The following is a 26,283-nucleotide window of genomic DNA, read 5'->3' as shown; positions in this document are numbered from 1 at the left end:
ATTCGAAATGTCCCTGCTATTCGTGGAATGATATTCTCGTGCATTCGGTTGAGAGAAATCTCAGATACGCGAGAAAGATTTACTGTAAGGGTGAGAAACGCGGAAGATTTTATAAATGTTTCGGTCAGATTCTTCTCGCCCATGGGAATGATAGATAATAACTTCAACTGGGCGTGTTGTATCTTAAAATACACATTTTTAGAATTTCTCTTTAGAAAGAAGTCCATTTGAAATTACCCACGTTGATATCTTTCGCGTTGAGGTATTGTTTACTGTAACCAAGAACCAGCCATTTTGTATTAAGAGCATTAATGAAAGGTTTGCGTGTCCATTTTCGTCAGAGTTTAAACTTTAAATTGCCGTAGGATAGGTAGTAATTTGCGGTACTCTAGTGTCATCAAACAATGCCAGACTTTCTATGATACGCAAAGGTACTTAGACTTTGTAATCCCTAATACCTGTGGAATATTATTCATTTAAATTAACGAAATGTTTATGGCGGAGGTTAAATGAGCATTTGCAAGTACAAAATACAGTTCGAATGCAATGTTAGGAATGTACGGTTAGGAGCGTGTTTCTTCCTGAAAATCATCCTTAAAGAGCCGCGCAAGTTAGGAGGTACCTACACCAAGCATCGAATGAAGAACTTTCTAAGTGTTTCTTGAATTCTGCATACTTTCGCTAAACCTTGCATGCAGCATGCGAGTGTGGTTTATAGGAGTGTTGCACGAATACATAATTGGAAGAAAACGATCCCTGAAGTTCCGTTGAAACATACCCAAGACTCGCGTGAGTTAACAATACCTTTCATTTAAAATCATTCGGAACATATGTTAACAGGTTGCATGTTGAGGGGTCACCGATAGCCAACAGAACAGATTTAATATATAATTCAATACATTCTACGATTATTTGCTTGAAAAGATGATTCAACGTTCAACCCTTTTGTTTGCAATGGTAAATTTTCGCGCAAGGGAAGAATAAAGTGGAGGAAACGTTTAACTTGTTCGGTGGTCCAGTCATCTAACATTATCACTCGTCTGGTGCGTTAAGCAAGCCGCTGCTTCACGAAACTATTTCCACCGAGGCTCACTACTTTCACAGAGAACTTGAAAACAGCGAGCTGTAAAAATAGTCGGGCACACAGGAAACAGTTGGTACGCGTCGGTGAAATGTTTTCCGTGTTCCTTGGTTAACGCGCTCTACACGAAAACTCTGAATTAAGCGTGCTTTGTATTACGTACAATTCTTTTAACGCGTTCATTCATAGAACAATGAGGATGAGTGAATTCTGACTGAAAATTCTTTTTAAAGCATAAAATTCGGTAAGTTCAGAATAGTTTTCATATACAAATGATATTCATTCGCAAATGATATTTGAAAATTATCGTTCGATTCTGAAAGCTTCAGGATTCGAACAGAAAGCAAACGATTTTTGAAGTTTGACATTCGATTCGAGGAGCTTCAAAGGTGAACACACAAAGCAACGTTATAGAATCGTAAGAACCTTTGTATTCAGCCGATAGATTGATGTGGTTAGTTGAATCGCAATCAACTCGATGTAAACATCGGTCTACTTCATGGAATCAGACGAACGTCGAAAGCACACCATAACAGAGTGGTCAACTGAGTTTATAATCTCAAACTTCTGGCTGTGTCCAAATCAGCTATAAACAATTAAAGGGTGTATCAAATATATACATTTTTCAACAATTTATTTATCGACATAAATTATCGACATCGAGTATTTGCAAATTATTTATCCGTAAAACTTATCCATAAATCAGTATCAGTAAACTTATACATAATTCAGCAACGAACGCTTAGAAGCATCTTGCAGGAAGCGTACGAAATAATCCCCATTGTCCTGACCCTTGATATCGGTGAATATTTTCCAAGTTTCGAAAGCATCTACAGTGGGTGATTAAATTATTAGAGCCACTCGCATAAATTGACGAGTTTACATAAAAATGATTAAGCAGAGTTTTTATTATTTTTTAATGATCTGTTGATGCTTGTAAAATTAATCACTAAAATTGAAATAACTTTTGAACCATCAAAAATCGAACATATTATTATAAGACCTTTTTTATCGGAAATGATGTCCTCTATCACCCACTTGCTTTTGGACCACTGAAACTGGGACACCCTGTATATTTTTGAACGATCAAATATACTCTGAAGATATATTACTGAACGCAGTAATATTGGTTACTCGGTTGCAATAGACACTCGGTTGCCGATACGTGTGTTAGCTCGTGTCCTTTTTAACATCCTGTATAATCGTAATCGATTGAACGAGAACGCGGAAAGTTCAGACAATCGGCTTCCCGTTTCTCGGTGGAAAATCGGGATCGAAATCCAGCGTGATACATTTCACAGAGACTGCAGTCCTGCCTAACGAACCGTCGAAATTACGCGATCGTGAATGGGTTTAACCGCTGTAAAGGCCCTTTGCGATTGCAATGGCACCAGCCTGTCCACGCGTCAGACCCTCGAATGTTACGTATCGGGAAAGGATCTTCTGCCATCTTGTGTACCGATTCTAAAAGCCACAGTGCGAACAAGATGCAGTGCTCGGCGAATGCTGATCTCCAGCTGTATCTTGATCATTATAATGGCTATTATCTATTGCATGTCTTTCGCGAATCTGCGTAGACCTTCGCTAGGTATACCATTCAGAAGGCAATCTGATCCGCAACCTGCCGCGGATTCGCATTCACCATCGGAAACCACGATACAAGCTTCCGAGAACACTACCGAGGACATTGCCGAGGACATTGCCGAGGACATTGCCGAGGACATTGCCGAGGACACTGCCGAGGACACTGCCGAGGACGCAGACGAGGCCGATACCGAGAATGGTGATGAAGAACGTGAGCGTTTAAATTAATCAATGATTCTCCAAGCATCTAACCTTTATTAATAACTGTGAAACGTTTCAGCTCCTCAAGAAGAGTAACAGAAATGTATGTCTTTCGAGGAAGAAGAAACAGAGATATTCTATCTCGAAACGATTTGTTTACGTTCAGAGCTCGATTCGTTAGATGGTAAATTTCACGGGATATCACAATAGCGATGAACCGTAAGCGTCTATGGTTGTTGTAAAAGACTAGGGAGTAAGTTGGAAAGGAAAGAAACGAGTAAGCGAACCGTTTGATACCGGATAACGAATGCGTCGACCGCGTGTACATAAATCTGTGCCCGAAACACCGTGCTCGAACTGCATTTTTCATTCGGAACATTACTCGCGGGCCGAAGTAACCGTTTACGTTTCACGGAACAACACCGATGCTGTTGTGTACGCCGTAACAGCTGCGAACAAACCGGCCATTCTATTCGAGCCGCACTGTCGTTTACAGGTATCGGTACACTTGTTACCTTTCTGACAATTCTACGTAAATTACACGAGTGTCATTGAATCAATGTTTTCTTGATAAATCAACTCATTCATAATCGTCAGTTTCTGTTATAAAAAAAAAAAACCACGTACAGATTTTTATTATTCACAACCATAAAAATAGAATCGACGAAACGGTATGCAGTCTATTAGATAAATATCTTGTAGAAGGGTAAATAAATTAACGATAACAGCTAGTTTAAACAGAATCGTACAATTTTTCGACCAACAACAAGATCCGCGTAAGTTCGTCATCAGTGATGTGCTCTTGCAATGATAGAACGAAACAGACGAAAATGAACTTGTCCGCGATGTCTTCTCTCAATTTTTCGCCGGGTACCTCTGGATATTCGGATTTCACCGTGTCGACGTACAACGTTAAAATTTCTTGCACCTTCGAAGGTCCGTTTTCATGGGACACGTTATACAGTAGAATGGGTCCTAGGTCGACAGCCGGTGAACAATATCTCATTGTTTGCCAGTCGATCACCTTCGCGTCGATCGGTTTCCCATTCTCGTATTTGAACAGCAGATTATCGTGTGAAAAATGACCATGGCATATCGTAGACACGTCGTTCACGTCTCCCAACACGTTCTTCAACGTCTCCACCGGGCTGTTGTCTAACCTCCTCTTCACCTCCCCCGTTAATCGTGAGTTTGGCATCGACTCGAGGATATCGGTCATCCTGTAATTAATTTACGTAACAATTAGGTATTTGGAAAAATTTCTTTACGATTCATGGAGTTTAAATTTTCCTCTCGTTTCTAAATGTAATCGATCAAATTCAAATGAACCTCGGATTGACAGATCACGGAATCGAACGATCGAAATCGTTACTACGCCGATTTTCTAACGTGCACGGTAATTAATTGATTCGCGTCAATCTGTTTAATATTCGCTCAATCAATTTCGGATTTGGTCCGCTTCGATTGTGTACCGATTAATTCCGTTCACACGGAAGTTTCGATACCATTAGCATTGACATCGATAACAGCAATATCGCCGCAGCACTAAATGTGCCGCGACAGCACTAAAACGCGTTCGACGATGTATAATTCCCGTCTTTTGTCGCGGCGTTTCAGAGTTGATCGAATTTCGTCACGATAACCCTTTGTCGCGACGTTAATTTTACACTTCGATCTGGAAAACTGTTTATTCAACCTTTGACTGGAATCATTAAACGGCGTCAGCGATATTCGCTCGATATTACAACGCGTTTCCTCTTCAATTATCCCTGCACCACCACACCGTTTCTAATCAACTCATTTCAGTCCAATATCTAAATTAGATTTCCTTGAAATTCTTAAAAACAAATTATTACTCCAAAGCAGTGGTTATCTTTCCAGCGTTCAACGACACAAATCAGGTCAACTAAAATAGAACCGGTATCGAGTATGAATCACTACTATAAGCGAAGCATTAATCAACGATCGTTGCACGTGTCAAAGTCACGTAGCATTGCACGTTCGAAGGTGATCAACAACGGAAAAATAACAACGTTATTTACAGCCACGTTCACACGATAAATGGGATCGGCAAACAAATTACCTGGACGATCTCTTCTCGTAACGCTCGATCGTCTCCTCGTTGAGAACTATTTCCAGCAATTTCGCTTGGAATTCTCTGAAGATATTCGGTTCACTGGCCTTCAATCTCAAGCCTGTGGCATGGAACTTTCCTAAAAGCTTGGCGCACAATTTCAAGTGGTCGTCGTCCAATTGGCCGTCCACCTGCAAGTAACCAGCCGCGTCCAGGTCCTCGAAGACGAGCACCGGTCTGCCGTACCTGCCTAGATCGGACAGATAAGATTTCGGGACGAAATCGGTGCCGTACTGGAGCGTCATCTTCGAATAGAACATTTCTTCGTTTTGAAACGCGTCGAAAGCGATCGTGTTCTGCTCCATTCCCTCGGGGAGCAGCTTCACCAGCAAAGATATAGTGCAAGGCTCGCCGGAAAACAGGAGGACGATCGTCGCGCGATAAATCTCGCTGGTTCGACTCACTTCGTCCAGGCGAACCACGGCCGATTCGAGCTCGACAAATTCCCTGGAATTCGGCACGCAGAAACACCGATCTTGAACCATCTCCGGGATCAGATGGTGCTCGATGAACTCGATGCTTCGTTCCCAGGCCTCGTGAGACTTCATGATGCGGGAAACCACGCGATCAACCGGACAGACAACGTCTCGTTGCCGGACGAGTGTATCAGGATGGCAGGCGCGAACGAAACGCTACGACGAAGATCGAGGACGGTGACCTGATATAGAGTCTCGATTATCTTGGCTATCTTGCTGGAAGTGGAACACTGATAATTTTCTTTGAACGCTTGCAACGAGTCTTATAAATCGTCTGTGAAGTTCACTTTTGAATATCGATGATTCAGCTCGACTTTCACGAATAATCATAGAACTCTAATAGCCATCGAGGAATTAGCACGAACGTTGAACTACCTTGGAGGATTATTAAGTTGAACGCGTGTGAAATCGGTCGCGATAACGCGCGGTTTATCGTTATCCTCTTTAGAGCGATGCACGCGTCGCGACTACCAGTCCCGAGTAACAAGCGAGAAGTATCGTCGGAAATCATTACGCTTACCATCTCCCCTCGCCTCCAAGATAATGAACCTCTTATCTTCTAATGACGTCACAAACAAGCTTGTGCCATGATACTCTCCTCTGACGACCGGAGACGGCCAACGACGTCCTCCAGTTTCGTTAATCCCCGATCTCGGATAGAATTGATGAGCTGAATTGACGAAAACAGCTTCAACGACTGTTGGTGTAAATTATACTTAAAGAACGTTGTGTTATTGCGTTCCATGGTAATTATAATAAAAATGAATGAATTTCATTCGAATTAATCAAGGTATTAAAATGGTACGAAGTACTGAAGTTATGTTTGAAATTTAATTAAAGAGAAACGATGAAGGAAGAATCGTAATTCTCGCGATCGACGTTGGCGGGCATTCCGAGCAAAGACGGAAAATTAGATAATGACTGTGCAGTTAGAGGCGCGGCAATTATAATAACAAGGAAATCTTCTCAGACGCCATTCGTTGAATTTCACGGAGCTCCGTAGCACCGTTTCCCAGCTATGAAAGAGCTCCTCGAACCACGCGACCGAGGTGATTTTAATTGAAACGTTTGCAATTTGCGCGGTAAATTCGCAAACTGAACGCATTTTATTCTTTGCTACTTGAGATCGCGTAATTGGCGTTACTTTGGATCGCTTCCAAACTGTTCGATCACACCTATTCTTTTCGTATTTCGGTCTAGACGTCGAAAGAACATTCGTAATATCGATGCGACTTGTAAATTTCCTCTGCTGTCTTATTTTATCCATTCAATCAGTTTACTTTCCGAAGCCTTTGTTCAATGATTAACGATTCTCAGCAAAACGACCGGTGCTCGCAATGGCTCGAGCCATTATTTCATCTTTCAGCTACAACTTCACGTACCGACAAAGTGGAATTTACCTACAACCCGACCCAGGCCCGTAAACCAATCCCAAATCCAACAATCCCTTCCGTAATTCAAAATTCCAAGTGACAGAACCACTACACGAATCACCGCGTAACCCGAACACGCGCATTCAACCGAACACAACAAGGACAGGTCATCGTGGAAAAGCGAAAACGGAATCTAACCTAGATCATCAATGATTAATATACCTTACAATGTGCCCCTAATATCGCCGATTATGCCGACTCAGAACGTGCCTGTTCAAACGAGTCATAATCATTTTCAGCCCTTCCAACAACCCCAAACGAACACCCAACAAATGCAAACTAACCCTGCATTCCCGATGAATATGCAAGGTATTTGCAAATATTGCAAAAATTATTAATAATAATAGTCAAAGATATTTTATTACTTTCTGAACTTTGCTCTTACCGAGACCTTTCCTTTAAATAGAATAAATTAAAAAGATATAATAAAGGTTATACGAAGCAGTAGATTCCAGGGAAACGAATCGAATGGTTGTCGAATACGGTTCGCCTCCCCATTCAATAACATTTCTCCAGAAATTACGACACAGCTTATTTTCGAAATCGATTTTCTCAAACACGGAGGTCTTCAAAGAAATCTTATTCCATACTTTCAATCCTCTTTTACGGTTGTATCACGATCTTTTATCGTAAACATCTCTCCTAAAATAAGTTATTTCACCATTGCAATTCGTATCAGAGAGAAAGCTGAAAAATTCTTGTACATAAAATTCGGTCAGATTTTTGTTATAATTTTCCTCCTCGAATCATCGACAGTAACTAAATGGACACTGTTTCTATCTAGATCCATACAAAGCTCCGTTCTATCAGTTTCAACAATCGGACATGTTCATGGCGAATCAGTACGTCCCGAACGTATTGTACCCAAGGACTTTCCAACCAGCGAATAACATACAGCCACCTTTGCATACCCAGCCAAACTATGCTCCTTTACTTCAAAACCTTCTGGAACAAATTCGTGGTCAAGTGAGCAACACGGCTCCCATATTTATCCTACCTGGCGGCTGTCAACAATCCACAAATCATCATCAGCAAGCTGGCATGCCGAACCAAGGAGGTGGTCCCCAGGCGACAGGACAACCGACAAGCTTCAATTACCCCTCGTCAGTTCACTGTCCACCCTCGTTCTACCCCTATCCAATCCCGTTGCCCGTTTACCAGCCATTCGTCGGTCAAACTCGGAACGGAGAAAGTTCCAGGGGTTGCAGATGTTGCCACAGAAGGCAAGAATCGTCGGATTTGAAGAGCTACTCGTTAAACTGTTGCTGCAACCTCGCCGAACAAGAGGATCATCGGTGCACGGCGACGAACGACGACACCGTTTGCTCGAAACGCAATTGTCCGGCTTCCGTTAGCCTGCAAGCTTTAGCGTCGCAGTTCTTGTCGTTGCCAGGAATCGTATCCTGCGCCGCCACTCGTCTGGTACTGAGAAAAGTGCCTGGATCGAACATCACCAGCACCATGGAGGATACGATGGACAAAGCGCAGAAAGCTATCAGCATGCTGACGAAGGAACAGTTGCTGACAGAGTCGAGAAACGCGCAGCAGGTGAACGCGTTGATCAATCTTCACATGACCACAAACCCGCCCGCGAACATCATCCCCCTGCTGACGCTGATACAGTTAAAGGTGAACGTACTGAAGGCCCAGATCGAGAGCCTGATCAATAAGAAGGTGATGGAGTGCCAGGGATTTGGATACGAGGTAAGGATTCTTAGGTTCAGACAGGATTTTACAAGCATAGACTGCTTACATTACCAAAACATGCTCTCTGTCGCATCAAACGTAGAACGTCGTTCACGCGACCCTCATTTACATCTCATTCACATCTCATTCGAGCCCCAAAGCATGCTAACGGTCTCTACCTGGTACTCACAGGTGGAAACGAGCGGTCCCATAGATCCAACGGTGCTCAGCATGAAGACGAACGAGGAACTGAGACACTTGTTGTCAGCCCTTAGACAGAAGGAATGCGACGAGAGGGTGAACGTGAACTTCTCACCCTATCATTCGCAACGCGTGATCGCGGAGGCTCGTTTGAACAACGTGCAGGCGAAGATACGTCAGGTGGAGGCGGAATTCGATAGAAGAAGATCCGTCTCGTTACCCCTTCCGTCGCTTACATCCCGGGTCATCCAACAGTTCGCCGAGTCCACCTGCACATTCGGTTTCGCGCAGACGAAATTATTCGAGCCCTATCCGCAGGAAAATCCTCTGCAATCTCCGGATCCGTTCTCGGCGAGCATACGCAACCCTAAGAGATTGTATCTAAAACCTCGTGCGGCTGAATCGGAAGCAACGCGGCAGAAGGATCAGAGCAAAGCGACCAGCACGTCCCAGGATGCTCCTCCCAGTTGCAAGGACACAGGAACCGGCGAGGGCAACGCGGACTGCTCGAAAGAGCGATCTGTTGGACCTCGTTCCAGCGAAGACTCCTGCAGCTGTCATCTCACGTCCTCGGAGGAGAGCATCGACCAGGGTAAAAAAAAACTTCGACTAAGGATCGATCGCGCAGGAAAAGTGACGATAAGTAGCGCGGGCAAGTTGGAAGACGCGTCTTTGGCAAATTTCAGCCCCAACGTGGTTGTGTCAACAGATCAGTACAGGTGCACGTTCAACGGTAGATGTGTATCTATCAAGGAAGATGATATCGCTGATCGTGAGCCGGAAATTCGGGAGATTTTTGAAGTCGAGGATGAGAGAACAGAGGATCCTAAAACTGATGCAGACACCTTGGAACTATTCGATTTACCTCGCGTCAAGAAAGAACCTGAAGACGCTACAGACGTGGAAACATCCGAGAATGTAGATGTTCCTATCAAAATCAAAGAACCTGAAGATGAACCGCATTACAAAGCCACAATGCTTATAGATCTGAAATCAAAGAAGACAGAGATGGAGACACAGCCATCTGCTGCGGCAACTGAAAAGCGGATCCAAATCAAAGAGCAACCAAAAATTTTGAAAAAGATAAAAGTCAAGGATATAAAAGTTGAAGATAAAACTGAAACACAGGATGTTAAAACGGAGCATATGGATTTGAAACCGGAAAAGAAAAGAGAAGTGCATGTGGATTCGAAACCAAAGAAGGTGAAGACAGAACTGTACATAAACCTCGAAGGACCATCACCAGAAACCAAAGACATTAAGGCACATGAGAAATTAACTGCTGAAGTTCCTGAAGAGAAGGTGACCACAACTCCCCCAAGTGAACAAACAATTGAGAAAAAGCCATCTTCTGATATTCCAAAAAGTTTTTTTGGAATAACATTATGGAAGGCAGGAGAATCTAAAAAGAAACCAAAGACTACTGCCCATGAAGATGAACATAGTAAGGACAAAATCAAATCTGAAGATGATGAAGCCAGTGCTGCTGATATGAAGGAAAAATTAATTGTGGAAGATGCATCCAAGCAGCAAGCAACCGAAAGTGCAATGCTTGCAGACGAACAGTTAACCGATAAGGAATCATCTGAAGTGAAAAAGAATTACTTTGGAATTACATTGAAGAAGAGAGGAGAACCTAAACGGCGACCAAAAACTGAAAATGATAAATCGCATCCAAAAGATGGAGAACATGAAAACGTGCAAATCATTTCGATGGTGACACATATGGAGTATGATAGAGGCTTTGGTGATTTTGATGGATGGGTGGATACAAAGGACTACATTGATAGAAAAATCAAGGATAAAGAAAGGACAAAGGACAATTGTTTAATGTCAATAAAGCATGAAAGAATGTTTCCTAAGAATCATCAACCAAGTGGTGAGTGTATTATATTGAATAATTTGAAACAAGTATCTAATCTCAGTTTTTTCGTGCACTTCTATGAAGTCTATCGACTTCCCGTATAACGATTGAAGTTTTATCGATAAGACGTTCGCGCACAATCGATGAACGTTTGAATTCACTTGGATAGTTTATTAGAAACGTAAGGATGCTTTAAGATTCGTGAAAGTCAAGTGGGGAAATTTTTAAAGTATCTTAATTGATTAAACTCGAGCATCTTATATTTTATGGGAGAATAATTCGTTTGAATCGATTAAGGATCGTTATAATTAACCATCTTATCTCCTCGAATTTAATTTAACTTACTGGGAATAATAGAGCTAGACTGATTAAAAGGACAGTGATAATTTTTAAAACAATTAAATTCGTATATAATATTCAGAGAAAATAACAATCTTTGATAAGTTGAAAATTAAATTTTAATTTTATATGCTTTTTAATTTTATAACAATGTGAGTTTTAAAAATGGTGCCGCTAACGTCATCTAATAGCAGGCGACAAAATTAACCACCTGTAAAATGTTTCTTATAAAATTGATTAGTTTTTACTATTTTTATAGTTTATATTTAATTTAAAAAAATACTAAGATATAAATATCGTATAAAATACACAGATGAGAAACATATAAATGGTATCGCTCGATTTCCACCGTTGAAAAACGCAGCGCAAACAGTGACCAATATCCCAGAAAATATATTCCATCAGGAAGAGATTGAATCAGGCTCCTCGAGGGCCGTTTACAATAGAAGGGTCACTTATCATCCCGATTCAGGAAATAGTATCGTCTCCACGATTTACTCCGTGATAGAAAATCAACTTACATCTTTTACCTCGTTATTTGCCAATATACCAAATTTACAAAACATTGTATCAAGTTTATGCTATGACAAATTGCCGAGTGAACAGAATGTTTCAACACTAAACCCAGAAACAATTGTCAATAGAAAAGAAAGTAATAAAGAAATTTCTGGAGAAGACGATTGGACTTTACTTCCTGGCGACGATGATGGCACTTCCGATGAGAGTTGCGTCTCCATAAACGAAGGATTCAGCAATATCCATAAAATAAAACAATCTATAATTGTTGATAAAGAGAATAAAAATTACGTGTTGATCGAAGGATCATTTAGTGGTCAATTAAATGAATTGTCGCGTAATGGTTTGCAACGACCTTATCACACTCGTAGAACTCTGGTAATAAGAAGTCGACTAAAGAATCCTGGGAGATTAAAGGATCAACGTCCTTTCACGATCTTGAAACGATCTAAAAAGAACAAAGTACTTAATCATCAAGAAACAAAACAAGTGAAGCACCAATCGAAAACAAGTAAAGATTTTTGTTTTAAAAATAATACAAAGATAAATAAAAATTGCAGTTTCCCTTCTGTTGATCGTTCGTTGTCTAAAAACAAGAAAATCTTTAGTGATTCGGGAGTAAATAAACAGGTATAATTGAAGAACGAATATCACGATTTTATTAGCGTTTGGCAGTAAAGTATAACATTGGAGATTAAAAAGTAACGACATCAAAACAAAGTCCAATTTTGTACAAGGTTCGTGTTTCTTTTTTGTGCGAAATGAAATCCTCTTCAAAATGAATTCCACTTTATGTGTACAAATAATAATAACATAAATTCTTTCCAATCGCTGAGTGTCATTGGAAGACCCAATAGTAAACGGAAACGGAAACGGAAATTCAATGTGTCTAGTGGTAGAGACGTATTAATAAATTTTTTGAAAACATTGCCAATAGACGAGTATACATTTGTCTCGTAGCTGAAAGTGATTACAGCTGTTGAGCAAACGCGGTGTATCTTTTCTTCTGCTTTTTATTAATCGTTAATTGTAAATCATCTTCGGTCAATGGACCACAGTTATCGCTTTATATTAGCTGCCTACTGAGAATCTTTAGAATCGTAGTGTAATTAGTAACAACGCGACCGCGTAGATCGAACGTTTGAACACTCTCGGAAACGTACAGTTCGGTTTTTCGGAGGCCAAAATGAAGATCCTTAATTTATTATTCACCCCACGTGCCACCATCACACTCATTCGTATATCGACGCAAAGGCATTCGATCCTTCAGACATCTTGAATTCAGACACTCGTACACTGCAAATTATAGTTTGTCCAAGATCGGTGAGAATTTCCATTTAAATTCCGATCTACGCTATTTTTTATTTATTTATTTAGAATTACAAAATCTCAAATCGCGCATGGCCTTTGAAAAGTCTTTAGATAATTAATGTAACAGAAAATAATAAATTACAGATCGGGAACAAACTATAATCAGAATTAATTCGATTTACGGTCACCGTGTAATTTGTTATTCGATACGTTTATATATTAAATTTCTTACGTGCTAACAAATCTATTTAATAGTAAGTAAAAAATAAACGAATTCAACGAGACGTAACAAAGTCTCGCATAGAATATTGGATTAAACAGGAGATAACATTGTCACACCACACGAATACGATGCTGCCTAAAGGTAGAACAAAATGTGTAGGAGGGTTTCCGGTGTTTAATGCAGAAACGTGATAAATATCAAGCAAGCAGAGGGCATCGACGCTTAAAAATACGAAATGTATCAGGGAAGGTCGGGTTTTCTTTTCTTTATATACCTCGTAGCGCGAAACACGGGTAGAAGACGTTGAAGAAAAGTGTTAGGTACTGATTAGAGCCATATACACGTTATGTTACATACTATCGAAGTTATAAACGGACTGTATACTTATATAAATATGCTACATACTTAGATGGCTAACTTCTACTTTCAAACTAGAGACAAGCATTCGCGAAGAAGACCTGACAGGGTTGAAACTATCATAATTTGAAAAAAAAAAAACAAAGGACTTAATCGTGTTCTTCTTTTTGATACTATTGCAAGTAATCAAAGGATGCGAGGAACTGAGTACATTGGCTTTGACTTTTCCGATAAATTCTTGTATATATGTATGTAATAACAATCTTGGTTAAAAGTAAAGGTGCTGAGTCATCTTCGATGGCGATACGACATAGAAAACTTCATATTTATTAAAATCTATAACCGTTCATAGTATTTGTTTAGTAAAACATTGCCTTTTAAGCATTACTCTTCTATTCTCCACTGAAACTTTCTACCTACGAATAAATATCGTTAGTCCGTTATAACCGTTGTAAAATTATTAAATAAGTGGTGGCCTCTATATATATATTACAGAAGAAAGATACGATAACACGAAAGGTCTATCATTTAATTATTTTTAAATACATAATATCCAATCGTTCTATATAATTGCGTAACGCGTTGCAATTGAATAGAGACAGTTCGATAGCTGCGTAAATAAACGATCTTAACGAGCTAATAACAAAAGGTATGGACAATCCTTGTTAACTCTTCTAAAACAATATCATCAACTGTATTCGAAATATTTTAACTGTTCTTTTTCTTCATTTCTCTCTGATAGACGGATATGTACAAAGTATTTACAAATACATTTACATCGCTAATATATATTTATGTATATATATATATAGTCAAACATCTCGCGGGCACAACTTAAATAATCGTGTATAATTGTTGCAATAATTTAATTAAAAAATACTTCCTACGACAAATCTTTGATTAAAAAAAGAAACTTATACGACTAACAAGTACTTGTAATCTACGATCACTGCAAACCCCCGCTTGAACGATACAAAAACTTTTCAAACTACTGACTGTAAAAATCTAGTTTCATCTTGTTCCTTTTTGTTTGCTCTACTATTACATATAAGTGAAAAAATCCTGATATTCAACCTTAATACAAGTTTACGTCCAAAAGATTACCTTATAGTAGGTATTTCATAGCAAGTAATTATTTCTCATCTTTAAATTCAGTTCAATGTAAGGCGCTTCTTACACCTGGAAATATTTCTTGAGCCGTAATACGACAAAAACGAAAAGAAAATAGAAATTAAGTAATAAACAAACCTTCTAAATTCTTTCTCAAGTTCTACCTGAATTTCGGATGTACAAGTTGAACTTATGTTCTTTTTTTTTCACTTAAGAACTTCAACTTGGCCAAAGGCACGACTGACGTATATTGAATTATGTGCAATATATTTTCATACAAAAAAAAGGCAAATTAAAAACACTTGGTTAAAAAAAAAACAAAAGGTATCAAAGTAACAATAAATACAAGCAACACAGATACTACTTTTGTACAATAAAAATGTACAATAGAAAATTAAATTTTCTAGAAAAAGTTGTCAGAGCTATCACCTTAGCCCTTGAAAACAAAAGAAGTATCGAAAAGGCTAATTCCACCTGTTTGTCTTTTCTACATCGAGTCTACGAGCAATAAGTAACAGTTCTTTTCTCTTTAATTCACACCTTTGGTGTACTCGGCTTTCAGTTGGCCCAGCACTATTTTTATATCGTAAAAGGTAGGTCGTTTTTCAGGTTGTAAGTCCCATGCCTGGCAAAGAACGATTAATTGATTAATAAAACAACTTTGAAAAATAATTATACATGTTATGGGATAATTTCTATACATACTTGTCTCATGATATCGTAAACCTCGTGTGGACAACCATCGGGTGGCTCCATTTTATATCCTTTCTCCACGCACTTTACAACATCGGCTAATGGCTGAAATTAACACGATTAATTCCAACAAAACCATCGTTAAGAGTAGTACAAAGGAAAGAGCAAACGAATGCAATTTATTACTCACAATTCGTGGATATGGTACGCGCCCGAACGAGTAGATCTCCCACAAGAGTATCCCAAAACTCCACATATCAGACTTATTTGAAAACTTCTAAAAGCAGGAAAATTCAAATTACCTTTACACGCGAACGAAACGATGAACGATCGGCTAGTGTTCATTAATGGCTCTTACATTTTGCTTTAAAGCTTCTGGTGCAGTCCACTTGATGGGCAATTTTCCACCTTCGAGAGAAAAGTTTTCGTCCCTCGCCAAACCGAAGTCCGACACCTTCGCCGAGTTATCCTCCGCTACGAGGACGTTTCTCGCGGCCAAATCCCGGTGCACTACGTGTCTGGATTCCAAATACGCCATGCCTGCGCATGTATCGCTACAAAGAAAATGCAAGAATGTCTAACAATGTCAGTTGAAATTAGTGTTGACCGTGTTAGCGTCATGATATACTTTTCTACGTACTACGCAAAATTGATTTGATCCTTTTTGGAAACGTGCAATCTCCCACGCGATCTCAGGTAATCCACCAGGGATCCTTTGCTCATATACTCGGTAACCAGGTACATGTGTTGATTATTGAAAACAAGACCGAGCAGTTTAACCAGATTGTCGTGAATCAATGATGTCATTAGACTAGCTTCGGCAAGAAACCTCTGCGCTGCCTCGCTGTTGTCTTTCAACATCTTCACGGCAACTCTCTCGCCTCGATAGACCCCTAACAGCACGTCTCCGAATTCTCCTTTACCGATACACTCTCTTAATTCTAACTCGTGAGTCTGGATCACCCAACCAGCCTCCACGAACGCCTTTGGATCCACACAAAAGTCTTGTTTACCCTGTTTCGGCAACGACTTGGTCAACTGCGTACACAATCCGTCCGCGTCTTGTTCGTAATGTTCGACCAACAAGGCCAAGTTCTCGAAGAACTCTTCGTCATCGATCGTCAGCTGATTGTTCTTGTATTTTACACGATAATGCTGTACGCGACCCTGATAGCACACGCACAAGGTATAGTCGCCAGGGAAATTGGTCGACTCCCGGACTAGGAACAGACCGTCTTCTCTCGGTCGCAACAATCTCTCGGCAGTTTCCCTCGATATTTTCCCATGGAACCATCTGCAATATATCCGATAGTCGTGTTTCGTGGATGTAAATGCGAAATAGTTATTCGAAATAATTGGAGGATCGAGTACCAAATATGAAAAGGAAAGTAACAGATAGGTTTGGAATGGAACGATGCATCGTAATACTCGCAATAACAACACAGGAGTTAGGGGTATGGAATACTTGTTCCTTGCATTATGCTTTCCTATACAATGTAGATACCAAGCATCCGTCTGGATGGTCGGCGACGCACCGGACTTAGAAATTATTCGTTTGGGACTTAAACTCGAGGCATGTACCCCTATAGATACTAAGAATCCGTTCGAAAGGTCGGCGACGCACGGGACTTTAGATAAATTGATACATCAACGTATACATAGTCGAAAGTGTCAGGATTAGATCGATCGATCCTCCAGTGATTTAGTAACGATATCGTTCATAAATACGTACGGCATAGCGTTGAGTTTGACCTCGTGCCTCGGATTCGCTGATAACACAGCGGGATTGCTAGGATTGGCGAGGTTCGTCGAGGTGAGGATTACCGGTGGTGATCCGGTGTTCATGTGACTGGTAATATTAGGAGAAGTGACGTTCGAATGCGTAGTCATTGTCGGTGATACTGGATGGGACGGAATGTTGCTTGCAGACAAGTTGGAAGGAACGTTGTGTTGCGTGCTATTTTGTATAAGGGGATGGGACGTTACGTTTGAGGGGATCGTATGATGATTTTGATTGCCATCGAGCTTCGCTTGCCGCGCTGCCGCTGACACATTCGGGTATCCGCCACCCGCATTGTGGTACGTTGGCATTGCAACTCCAGCAGTGGCTTTTCTGCGAACCTGCAAACGACAATAAAATTCGTTTAACATCGCTCTTTGATATCGGTCAACCGGAGGGACATTGAAAGCAGACCTATCAGCTTTTCCACATTTCCTACCTTTCTCTCTCTCTGCTTTATTGTACTCTTTTATTTGAAAGCGATCAGGATGAACGTTTGACCGGTTATTTCCATTACGACCACGTTCGAAGTAACAAATTACCTTTTCAAGCATTAAATCTTCCAAGAAAGATGAACCTGACTCGGTCTACTCTCATTCTCACGCATTGTTTCCCAAACGAAGTATCGGAGCGGCAGGAAACGTTAAACGAATCCTCGCTTCCCAGAGGCATTTGCATAAAGTATTCGCTCAAGCACCTCCGCAGAACGTTAATCAAACGTGACACTGTTACGTCGTGCAGAGAGAATGAGCTCGTGTGCGATCTGTGTTAACATGAAACGCGATGTATCGTTAACCGATACGCAGGAGACCGAGTGAAAAAGAGAAGGCACGGCTATCGTGTATCTCAAAGACAAAATCAACGTTGGAACCACATGCTCTGGAACCAACCAAGTCCCCCACGATGAAGCGAATCTTTATGGTTTGTTACTCGAGAAACCAGATATCTAAAGCGACCACTCAGAGAACGAAGCGCAGCCAAACACTAATGTAACCTCCTTGATAACTTTCAATCGCGAAAATTATCTTCGACAGACGAAATAAGATGATCCTTCGGTAGCCCATCGATAACACTCTGTTTGGTCTACTTTACTTTTACGACGTAGCGGTACATTATATCTTACCACCGATCTCCAATTCCACTGCAACAACCAACGTGTTAGTTAACTTTCAAATTGACTCTTTCATTGCAAATAATTCCATACATCTACTCCACCTGAAAGTTCCGAACGTTTATCTCTTATCATGTCTTTATTGAAGCAGTGACCTTATAGAGGAAGCCTAGTAGTACCCTACTACCCACAACGCAAGTATGACTCGCGTTCATCGCGATTTAGACCGTAACCTACGCCAGGGGTATGACTCGATGTCACAAGGGAATGGGTTAAAAGCGATCGAGCTAAAGGAGCACCGTGTGCACGGTGCGTACCATATTTAATCGTGCATCCGCGACGAGCGAGGTGAGCATTTAATCAGCCGGTTAGTTTAAGTGGCTATTGTTCCAACGCGCACGCTATCCGCTCGTATACCGTCCGCATTATAATGCGCTAGACACCCATAGACGACGGACATGCGTGAAACGTGAATCACTCTTGGTGTGTATTTTAGAAACGACCGGGAAACGAAGCGAATGTACTTGGTGAAACCAGCGACGAGTATATCGCCTCAACGCGTTCACCACACTCGCCGCGGCCTAATTAAATATTCAGGATAAAAAAGAGATAGTGAATTTTTAATGGTTGCAAATCGTTAAAAGAACTGAATTTTCCTTGCGAAAAATATTCATTTACATCGTAAACACGATGAATCACCAGACGACCACGTGACAAGATAGCCTCTTGAGAGAATTACGTTACTCTCGTGTATGTGGACTGATAAAAATTGAACGAACGAGTATAAAAAGCGATGTGTCTTTTAGAATGCCTCGCGGACCAAATGCGCCGTTTAAGCGTTACGAATATCAGACAACGTGATCGCAATACGCTTGCGAAGCACACCCTGGTTTAAATTACCATTTCCTATATAAGCTTTGTTACGTTTTGCAACTGAAACTCGCCGTGACACTCGGAGAAACACTGTAACGTTAGTCCAACAGTTGATCAAAGGATTCGTGTATAAAACATAAACATTCGATTCGTGGAAAATTGAAAAGCGAGAAATTATTTAACTCCGTGAAATTTTCTCTTTTTCGTTATTAAAAATGCTTGTACTATCTACATTGGATTATAGATGATACGAATATCGAAATCTTGGGAAAATATTAGATAAAATTTTTCGAATAAAAATAAAGCTCCTATCTGATTAGATCCTCGATGACTTCAGCACCATAGTCAAAGTGTTGAGAGTCTACGTTGTTGGGTGCTGAAATATAATTGCAACGATGGCAAAACACTTTGGCACAAACAAAAATATTAAATTAATGCTTCTATTGTCGTAAACGGAAAGAGAGAAAACAATGTCATAGCGTGCAGAATGGTGATAATGGGACGTTATTGCCTGCAATTTAAATGGTAATGCCTCTAGGAAGCGATTCGTCGATTAGCTTTTTCGCCACTGTAATCAAGGATGAGTGGATAAACTGCTCCTGATTAAACGATGAATTAATCAGAAAATTTGCAAATTTTCTTATCGTTACACACCAAAGTGGAAAATGAAAAATTCCATTGTCATACTTGAAATTTTTACCAAGACAGATAACACCACATATCTGGATTTCTGCGCATAATCGGAGGTAGCAACGGAGAAACAAATCCGTCGCAAGAGTAAAAATATTGAATAATTCAAGCGGAGTTTATCCTTGGTCGGTGTCTATGACGAGTGCGTTATGTCACGCGAAAATGTATAGTTGCAACCGGACATACTAATACAAGAATCGTCATTACGTAAGTAAGAATGACCACGATAAATTGGTCTGCTTTTCGAATTTCAAATAAAAAAAAGTCGACGACCGAATAAACTTTCTCGTTGATCATTCTATGTACGCTTTGCGTCGAACATCAGATTCAATTCGAAAAGAGGAATAAATTAGATTTCTAGTGAGGGTCACCGATGACCCTCGTCCGAACGTTTTAAGGCAAAGGTGTGATCGTAACGACCTTATCCGTGATAAAATTTACATAGACTTCCTATTGAGAGTGGCAAAAAAGGAGAAAAATACCGATCTTGAATGCTAGATCTCCGAAAAAAGGCTTCGAGGTTAGAGCTTACAAAGAGAGCATTCATTAACGAAGACTAGAGCAAAGCGTTTCAATGTGGAATATCTATGAGAGATCGAAGCGCGCGTTAATATCTGTGAAATTAATTAAGCATCCGGTCGTAATTGAAGAAGTGCAATTGCACGGAAGATCTTGATAGATCTTACAAATCTTTTAAACGTGAAATGATCGGAAACGTACAATCGCGAATACACGGTTAAATTTCAGCTTTTGAAAAGTATTTTCCTCCTCAATTAACAGAGCTTCGATTTCTAAGGATTCGAATTATGATGATAAAAGGTAGACGTTTTAAAAATAGCTGAGAATAGCTAAAAATGTTCAAACCCTTATAATAGAGTAAGAAGTATCCAGGTTTCCAACAAAATCGAGAAACCAGGTCAACCGTATTTTAATACAGCGGCATGGCAAAAAATATCTTCGACAAAAATCTGCATCCTTCGAAAATACACGCATTCCCACAACTCGAACTTTCCCGTGAGAAAAGAAAGCACTGTTTATGCAAATTCGAACAAAAATTACCGAAACCCTGATGAATTTCTCACGAGGTGCTTCCCGAGGGAAGACTTCTCGACCAGCTGTTCCTTGTTAGACAAGATAATTAGCGGAAGCACACGGAAATTCGGGAACGTTAAATACACGCATCGACGACTCGGGTGGCGTTGCAACGGATCAACGAAAAGGTGATTAACCCTTTGACTGGTGACTAAAAATTCATATATTGGATAAGTTAATCCCGTGAATATTTAAGCTCGACGCGTATTCTTCAATATTCGATCGAACAAAGTTGCAGCAGAACCCATCGTCTAATTAAATCTATCATTAAACTTAATTAAAAGTAGGCTCGCGATATCACGGCGATACGTGTCTTAATTATAGTAATCGAGAAAGAGAATACCGTTGCATCCCAAGAGAAACGTAGTTTATTAACGCTAAACAAATTCTGCTAAATCATCGAGCGTGAAACTCTTCTTATTCTCGTGCTAACTTCCACCGCGGCTGCGAGGGATTCTTGCATCGGAATTGTTTGTCACTGTCGTTTTCATAGAGAGAAATTTTCATTGGTTCAGGTAGCACTATCTCGAGCGATTGCAACCAAGTGGGTCGGTTTTGCGAGAAGGGCATCGAAATGGAAAATCGGCTCTCTCAAAGAAGCTGTGTGTTTCCACGAGGGTCAATACGACGGCAGATTATTCAGCTTCGACGATGCAGCGTGATTTACGCCGACCAAAAGAGGGTAGATCGTGACGAGAAGATACAGGCGAGATTCTCGACCGACGAACCGGTGTGTTCTCTCTTTTTTTTTTTTTGCATAATTTATGCAAAGCTTATTCGCACCGATGTCTCGTAACCGTGCACTATTAATAATCATGGCACGCGAGGACAGAAGCAACCGGGTGAAAAAAAAAAAGAAAAAAGGAATATGAGAAAAAGGAACAGTCGAAGAGAAGGAACCAGCAGAAGGGAGCAAACAACACGCTCGACAGATTTGTTCGACATGTGTGCGTGTTTCTCTTTAACAGTACACGTTACTGTACCGTGACCCACCGTTTTCCATCTGGCGTCACTCGACGCAGCCTGTGCACGCGTTTACGATTTCTTACCACGAGGAACGGTCCAACTTTTTCCTCGGCAAGTGTAACGATATCGCGGGTAAGAATGGAGAGAACGAAGCGAGCCGAGAACCACGAGCATCCTTCAGCCATCGCGAATGGAGCGACGAGGAAACGATGAATATGGAAATCTGGAAAATTCAACGCTCTCCTCCGTGACCCGGTTCGCTATGTATGGTTCGGTGTCAGAAACAAATTAGCATGGCTCAACCGTGTGCTAGAAAATGCTGATGTACGGTAGAGATGAGAAGAACCATGTTGCAGTTATCTGCAACTTGTAATCTTGCCAACTGTGTTGACTCGTTAAAAACTAAGAAGCACGAAAAGCATGGGGGATACAGGGAAATACTGTCTTGAGTAATTTTCAATGTTTTCACTGCAACGATGCATTCGAGTCCACGTGAAACAGAGACCTTCGGTAATTACACTCCATCGGTAACGTGAACATTTTAATTACCTCCATTTAGAAGTTTCTAATTATATTTAGCCATTGTGCTCGGTGTAACACGATTCACACGCGAACCAGGTGGAATCGGTATCAAAGACAAAGTTGGGCGCAGCTCGCGAAGAAAGTATGACGTGACCCAGAAAAATGTCTTACTGCCGAGTGACGTGCAAAACTTGGAAGATTAATCAAGCTGCCTTTCGTTACCGAGGAGAAAGGGGGGGGAAAAATGAAACTGGAAACGAAGAAAGGTTTATTGTGACGCGAACCGTCGAAGAAGAGCGAGCGATATTACGAGGCTGCAACGCGATGCAGATACTTTATGAAGGCACCTCTTGTTCCCGCTGGAGTGATTATTGTGTATTTTAAGGGAGCAATTTCTGGAAACTCAGGAAGTCATTAATATCGACGATTTCGCGGTACGGTTCCTAATGGCCGTAAAGACTGCGCGATACTGCGATCGCACACGAGATCAGCTTGGCATAACTTAATGACGATGTAACAGGAAGGATTCGTCGTGCACGCCCGTTAGAAAATATTGGGAACACATTATTATTTCCAAAAAATTACTTCAAAGGGGACGCGAAGTTATGAAACTGCTGAGGATTATATCATAGACCGAAGTCTGGTAATGCATTTCGTGCTGAGACGAGACACTGCACCCTTCAAGATCTTACTAATGAGAAGCTCGACATTAAAATGCGCAAAGCTTCGCGATAACGACGAGCCGGGATCACGGAGGTGGATAAAAAATTTAATTGGTCGGCAAGCACGATTCGAAGGATGCAACATTACGCGATGAAAATTATCTCTATTCTCGATCGATTCTGCGACGCTTATGTCATAATCTTCTGGCTTAATTAGAAAAATTTTGAACCTCCTGAAGTCGCCAACTATTCGCATTTTGAATCATCCACTTTCAAGCATTCTCTTTTATACATACCTGTACGAAAGCACTTCTGTCGAATTTCTGAATTAATTTATAGGATGTAGCAAATAAAAAAGAGTAAATTCCAGACGTATCAATGTACACTTAATAAGATTTACTTCACAGTGAGGGTAATTCACTTTAATCGACTTTCATGATCTGTTTCATCCAGCCGAGTAGAAAAAGCGAAATTTGTTTAAGGAAATATGTTATTAGGCATCAAATTCGATAAAGAATGTTATAATAATTGAAAACTTACCTATACTTCAAACTGATTGTCCATCCTTAAGACACATGCCCCTCTGAAACGATAAAAAAGATCAAGTTCTCATTACAGAGCACTTAAACGATAAATTGAAACACCGGTTTTTAACTGTTCAAAGGAATGAGCTCGATCAAAATGGTAGAATTTTTCTACTTTTACCTCGGCGAATCCCTACATACGATATGCTTGGATTCGCTCCAAGGCTGGTGAAATTTCTGGCTGAAAATTCCAAAAAAAGAGCAGCAGCTAATGCGTTTTTAAACGCAGCAAAAAAGAGTGGGAGTCAGCGGTGTCGTAACGAATTTAATGAGACTAACTATAGACAAGACCGTACGTTTCACCGAGACGGTCAATTGCTAATTAAAATACCTAACAAAGCGAAAATAGCCGCAGACTTTCAGCCAACCAACCAGCTCTTCTTTTTAATCCTCTATCCAAAGATGAAGGTGTGAATTGAAAGTAACAACATTCTAATATTCGACGTAAATCAATAGGTAATTTATTAACTATTACAATACATTTATAATGATTCCTTCATTCATGTCTGGAAGCAATGTTACCTATAAATAATAAATGTGCATTTCATTCATGGTTCAGGGAATTGAATGAAACCAGTGAATTAAATTCGCGTTTATTTTCAACGTGTTTCACAAGAATGCTTTATTACAGAGAGAAGACGAATAATGAATAATGTTTATACAACAAAAGTGAGTAATGCTATTAATCATAGATCAAGGAAGAAATTAAGATGCTTTCCTGTTATCTCCGCCCAGATTAATGTTAATATTATTTGGCAATTTTTTGTCCAATCTTTACCATATCAATTACAATGTTTATTTTGACCCTTTAATGACCGCACGTCTACAGTTGTTCCGGCTATCACACACATGTTGTGTGAGCGGCCATTAAAGTATTAATATTGATATGATAGCACTTAATGGGTTAAGAAAATCCAAAAACTTCTTTCGAAATGATTTATTCATTTTCAACATGAGAAGTTACACTACATCTACATATGTTATCTTTAAAATAAAGGTATCTTCGTTAGTTTGTATCTGCAATAATTTTTCTTGCAGTCTCTGTATCGTAACGGAGCAGAACTGATAGCGTACGATCATTCGGCGCAAGCGTCTTGTAACATTCAGCGCAAGGTTGTGGTCGCTCCCTCTCACTCTGCTTTAAGGTTGAATTAATTAGGTAAGAAACACACTGATAGAAGAATTGTTGAAACATTGACGAATCCGCAAACGAAAAGGCACAACACAGCCGGCTAAGTTTTTCCTCGGAGTGATGTATCCGTGAAAAAATATCCAGCCAGGAGGAAGAAGCAGCCCATTTACAGCGTACAATTAAGCATTGTGAGTGAATTATTCGACGGATGCCGTGTGTACCGTTCGTTAACCGTATAATTAGCCAATTGCTAATTGCTCGAATTCGCATGAGCTGATTCGCTCGACTCGGAAGCATATTAATCATACACGCGAAACCTTCTCCCTCTGTACTGCAGAAAATATGTAACAATGTACCTATATGGAGAGACTGGCGGAAGGGAAAAAGAGGAACCTCTCAAGGATGGAAAAACCGTGGCGGGAAAATTGAAATGCAAAGGACACGTGTATATTTCGACGCGCTTCGATCATTCGTCCACTAAGAACTGTTTCTGTTCTTTTTATTCACAATCTGAGTACAATTTACGCGGCCAACGTGGTTCTATTTGATATCAAAGTATAGTATCAGTTTTCATCCACTGCACCAAATCAATTTATAATATAAATTCTTACAAAATGTTACTTTAATGATAGGAACTTATTGTTATTGTCTATGATTCAATTATGGTTTAGTTAATAAGATGAGTTATACAAGTACAATGCAAGTTTGTAATACATATTTAAGTCCGCGGTATTGTATCCTTTCATCTTGTGATGATCAACGATCAACATGTGTACACGTTGCATAATATGTTAACGCGGAAAGATGTCAATTCTGAATAATATCTCAAGAATAACAGTCACATAGGAAAAAAAGAAATCGATTTTGCCCTCACTTCTTCGACTGAATCGCAATTATATGAAACTTCAAGAATGAAAATTAAGAGACAGTTCATGGACGTCCCGTAACCTCGAAAATCCATCGTGTACCGAGAGGATAGGTTCCCTGCATACATGTGATATTTTTTTTTATGGAATTCGACGTGTTGGGATGCAGCGTACAATATTGTCACCGAACCGATGGGAAATATTAGAAAACGAAGTGAAACTCGTTGTTTCTCTGTCATTCGGTACATTTAGAATCCGTGTTGCGTGTGTCATTTAAATAACGCCCACTTTTAACTCGAAAGAGAGAGTAACAACTCCGAATGGTACCTTTAACCGATGTTAATTGTTCGTATAATTTGAAATGAGATGTATTCTATACAACATAAGGAATAATTTCCTGTTGTTTTATAGTATTTTTGATGGAAAAAACCGTCTTAAAATGAAAACGTTTTAACGTATAACAGCATCAGAAGAATTTATCCTGCGCGCAAATATGTCCAAATTACGGTACTCACCTTATCGAATAGTTGGATTTTCTTGGCGAACCTGCGGATTAACACAGGAAGCACAATAACACGATGTCACATGAACGAATATTCGTAGAAACCACATGAAATAACGATACAATCACCTCACGAAACGTCACACTCACTTTGCTCGAGCGGCCATTTTACTACACACGACCCGAGCGAAGAACATTTTGATCTACGAGAGACAGAAGCCCAAAGTGAATTCACTACAGGTTACTAGTGGTTTTTCACCTACCAACATTATAAATGAAACAGTCCCTACGATT

At 40.2% G+C, this 26,283-nt stretch overlaps 4 protein-coding genes across 8 annotated transcripts in view; 2 read left to right on the top strand and 2 right to left on the bottom strand.

The window, feature by feature from the left end:
• The window catches only part of LOC117611662 (uncharacterized), a 38,614-nt gene extending 25,631 nt beyond the window's left edge, over positions 1 to 12,983 (top strand). Inside the window, exons 1-5 of one of the 3 annotated variants that reach the window (XM_076690602.1) lie at positions 6,116 to 7,218; positions 7,694 to 7,875; positions 7,942 to 8,613; positions 8,788 to 10,675; positions 11,313 to 12,983. In XM_076690602.1, the coding sequence (XP_076546717.1) occupies positions 7,059 to 7,218; positions 7,694 to 7,875; positions 7,942 to 8,613; positions 8,788 to 10,675; positions 11,313 to 12,151 (3,741 nt within the window). In that variant the 5' untranslated portion in view covers positions 6,116 to 7,058 and the 3' untranslated portion in view covers positions 12,152 to 12,983. Of the gene's footprint in view, positions 1 to 6,115; positions 7,219 to 7,693; positions 8,614 to 8,787; positions 10,676 to 11,312 lie in introns of those variants that run through there. The other 2 variants (XM_034339701.2, XM_034339702.2) reach the window with 2 other exon arrangements.
• LOC117611669 (uncharacterized) lies at positions 1,739 to 3,512 on the top strand. Its single transcript, XM_034339718.2, has 2 exons — positions 1,739 to 2,876; positions 2,946 to 3,512. Exons 1-2 carry the CDS (start codon positions 2,429 to 2,431, stop codon positions 2,960 to 2,962), a joined length of 465 nt encoding a protein of 154 aa, XP_034195609.1. The 5' UTR covers positions 1,739 to 2,428; the 3' UTR covers positions 2,963 to 3,512.
• LOC117611667 (uncharacterized) lies at positions 3,464 to 5,957 on the bottom strand. The gene is made up of 2 exons (XM_034339712.2): positions 4,950 to 5,957; positions 3,464 to 4,086 (listed from the first exon to the last, which is right to left on the bottom strand). The coding sequence occupies exons 1-2, from the start codon at positions 5,546 to 5,548 to the stop codon at positions 3,600 to 3,602; spliced, it is 1,086 nt and encodes a 361-aa protein (XP_034195603.1). The 5' UTR covers positions 5,549 to 5,957; the 3' UTR covers positions 3,464 to 3,599.
• Positions 12,984 to 13,531: 548 nt separating the features above from the next.
• Positions 13,532 to 26,220, bottom strand: LOC117611665 (C-terminal Src kinase). 3 transcript variants are annotated; one of them, XM_034339710.2, is made up of 8 exons: positions 26,003 to 26,220; positions 23,446 to 23,488; positions 16,942 to 17,330; positions 15,850 to 16,503; positions 15,568 to 15,763; positions 15,400 to 15,483; positions 15,222 to 15,314; positions 13,532 to 15,141 (listed from the first exon to the last, which is right to left on the bottom strand). In XM_034339710.2, exons 3-8 carry the CDS (start codon positions 17,298 to 17,300, stop codon positions 15,046 to 15,048), a joined length of 1,482 nt encoding a protein of 493 aa, XP_034195601.1. In that variant the 5' UTR covers positions 17,301 to 17,330; positions 23,446 to 23,488; positions 26,003 to 26,220; the 3' UTR covers positions 13,532 to 15,045. The 3 variants fall into 3 exon arrangements, with proteins under 3 accessions (XP_034195601.1, XP_034195599.1, XP_034195600.1); XM_034339708.2 differs by having other exon boundaries at positions 15,400 to 15,486; positions 26,003 to 26,219; XM_034339709.2 differs by lacking the exon at positions 23,446 to 23,488 and having other exon boundaries at positions 15,400 to 15,486; positions 26,003 to 26,219.
• Positions 26,221 to 26,283: the final 63 nt, after the last annotated feature.

The sequence above is a fragment of the Osmia lignaria genome, chromosome 10 (assembly GCF_051020975.1).
Source record: "Osmia lignaria lignaria isolate PbOS001 chromosome 10, iyOsmLign1, whole genome shotgun sequence".
Taxonomy (NCBI): domain Eukaryota; kingdom Metazoa; phylum Arthropoda; class Insecta; order Hymenoptera; family Megachilidae; genus Osmia; species Osmia lignaria.
The sequence above is the reverse complement of the archived record's forward strand: the minus strand, read 5'-3'. Positions and strand labels throughout refer to the sequence as shown.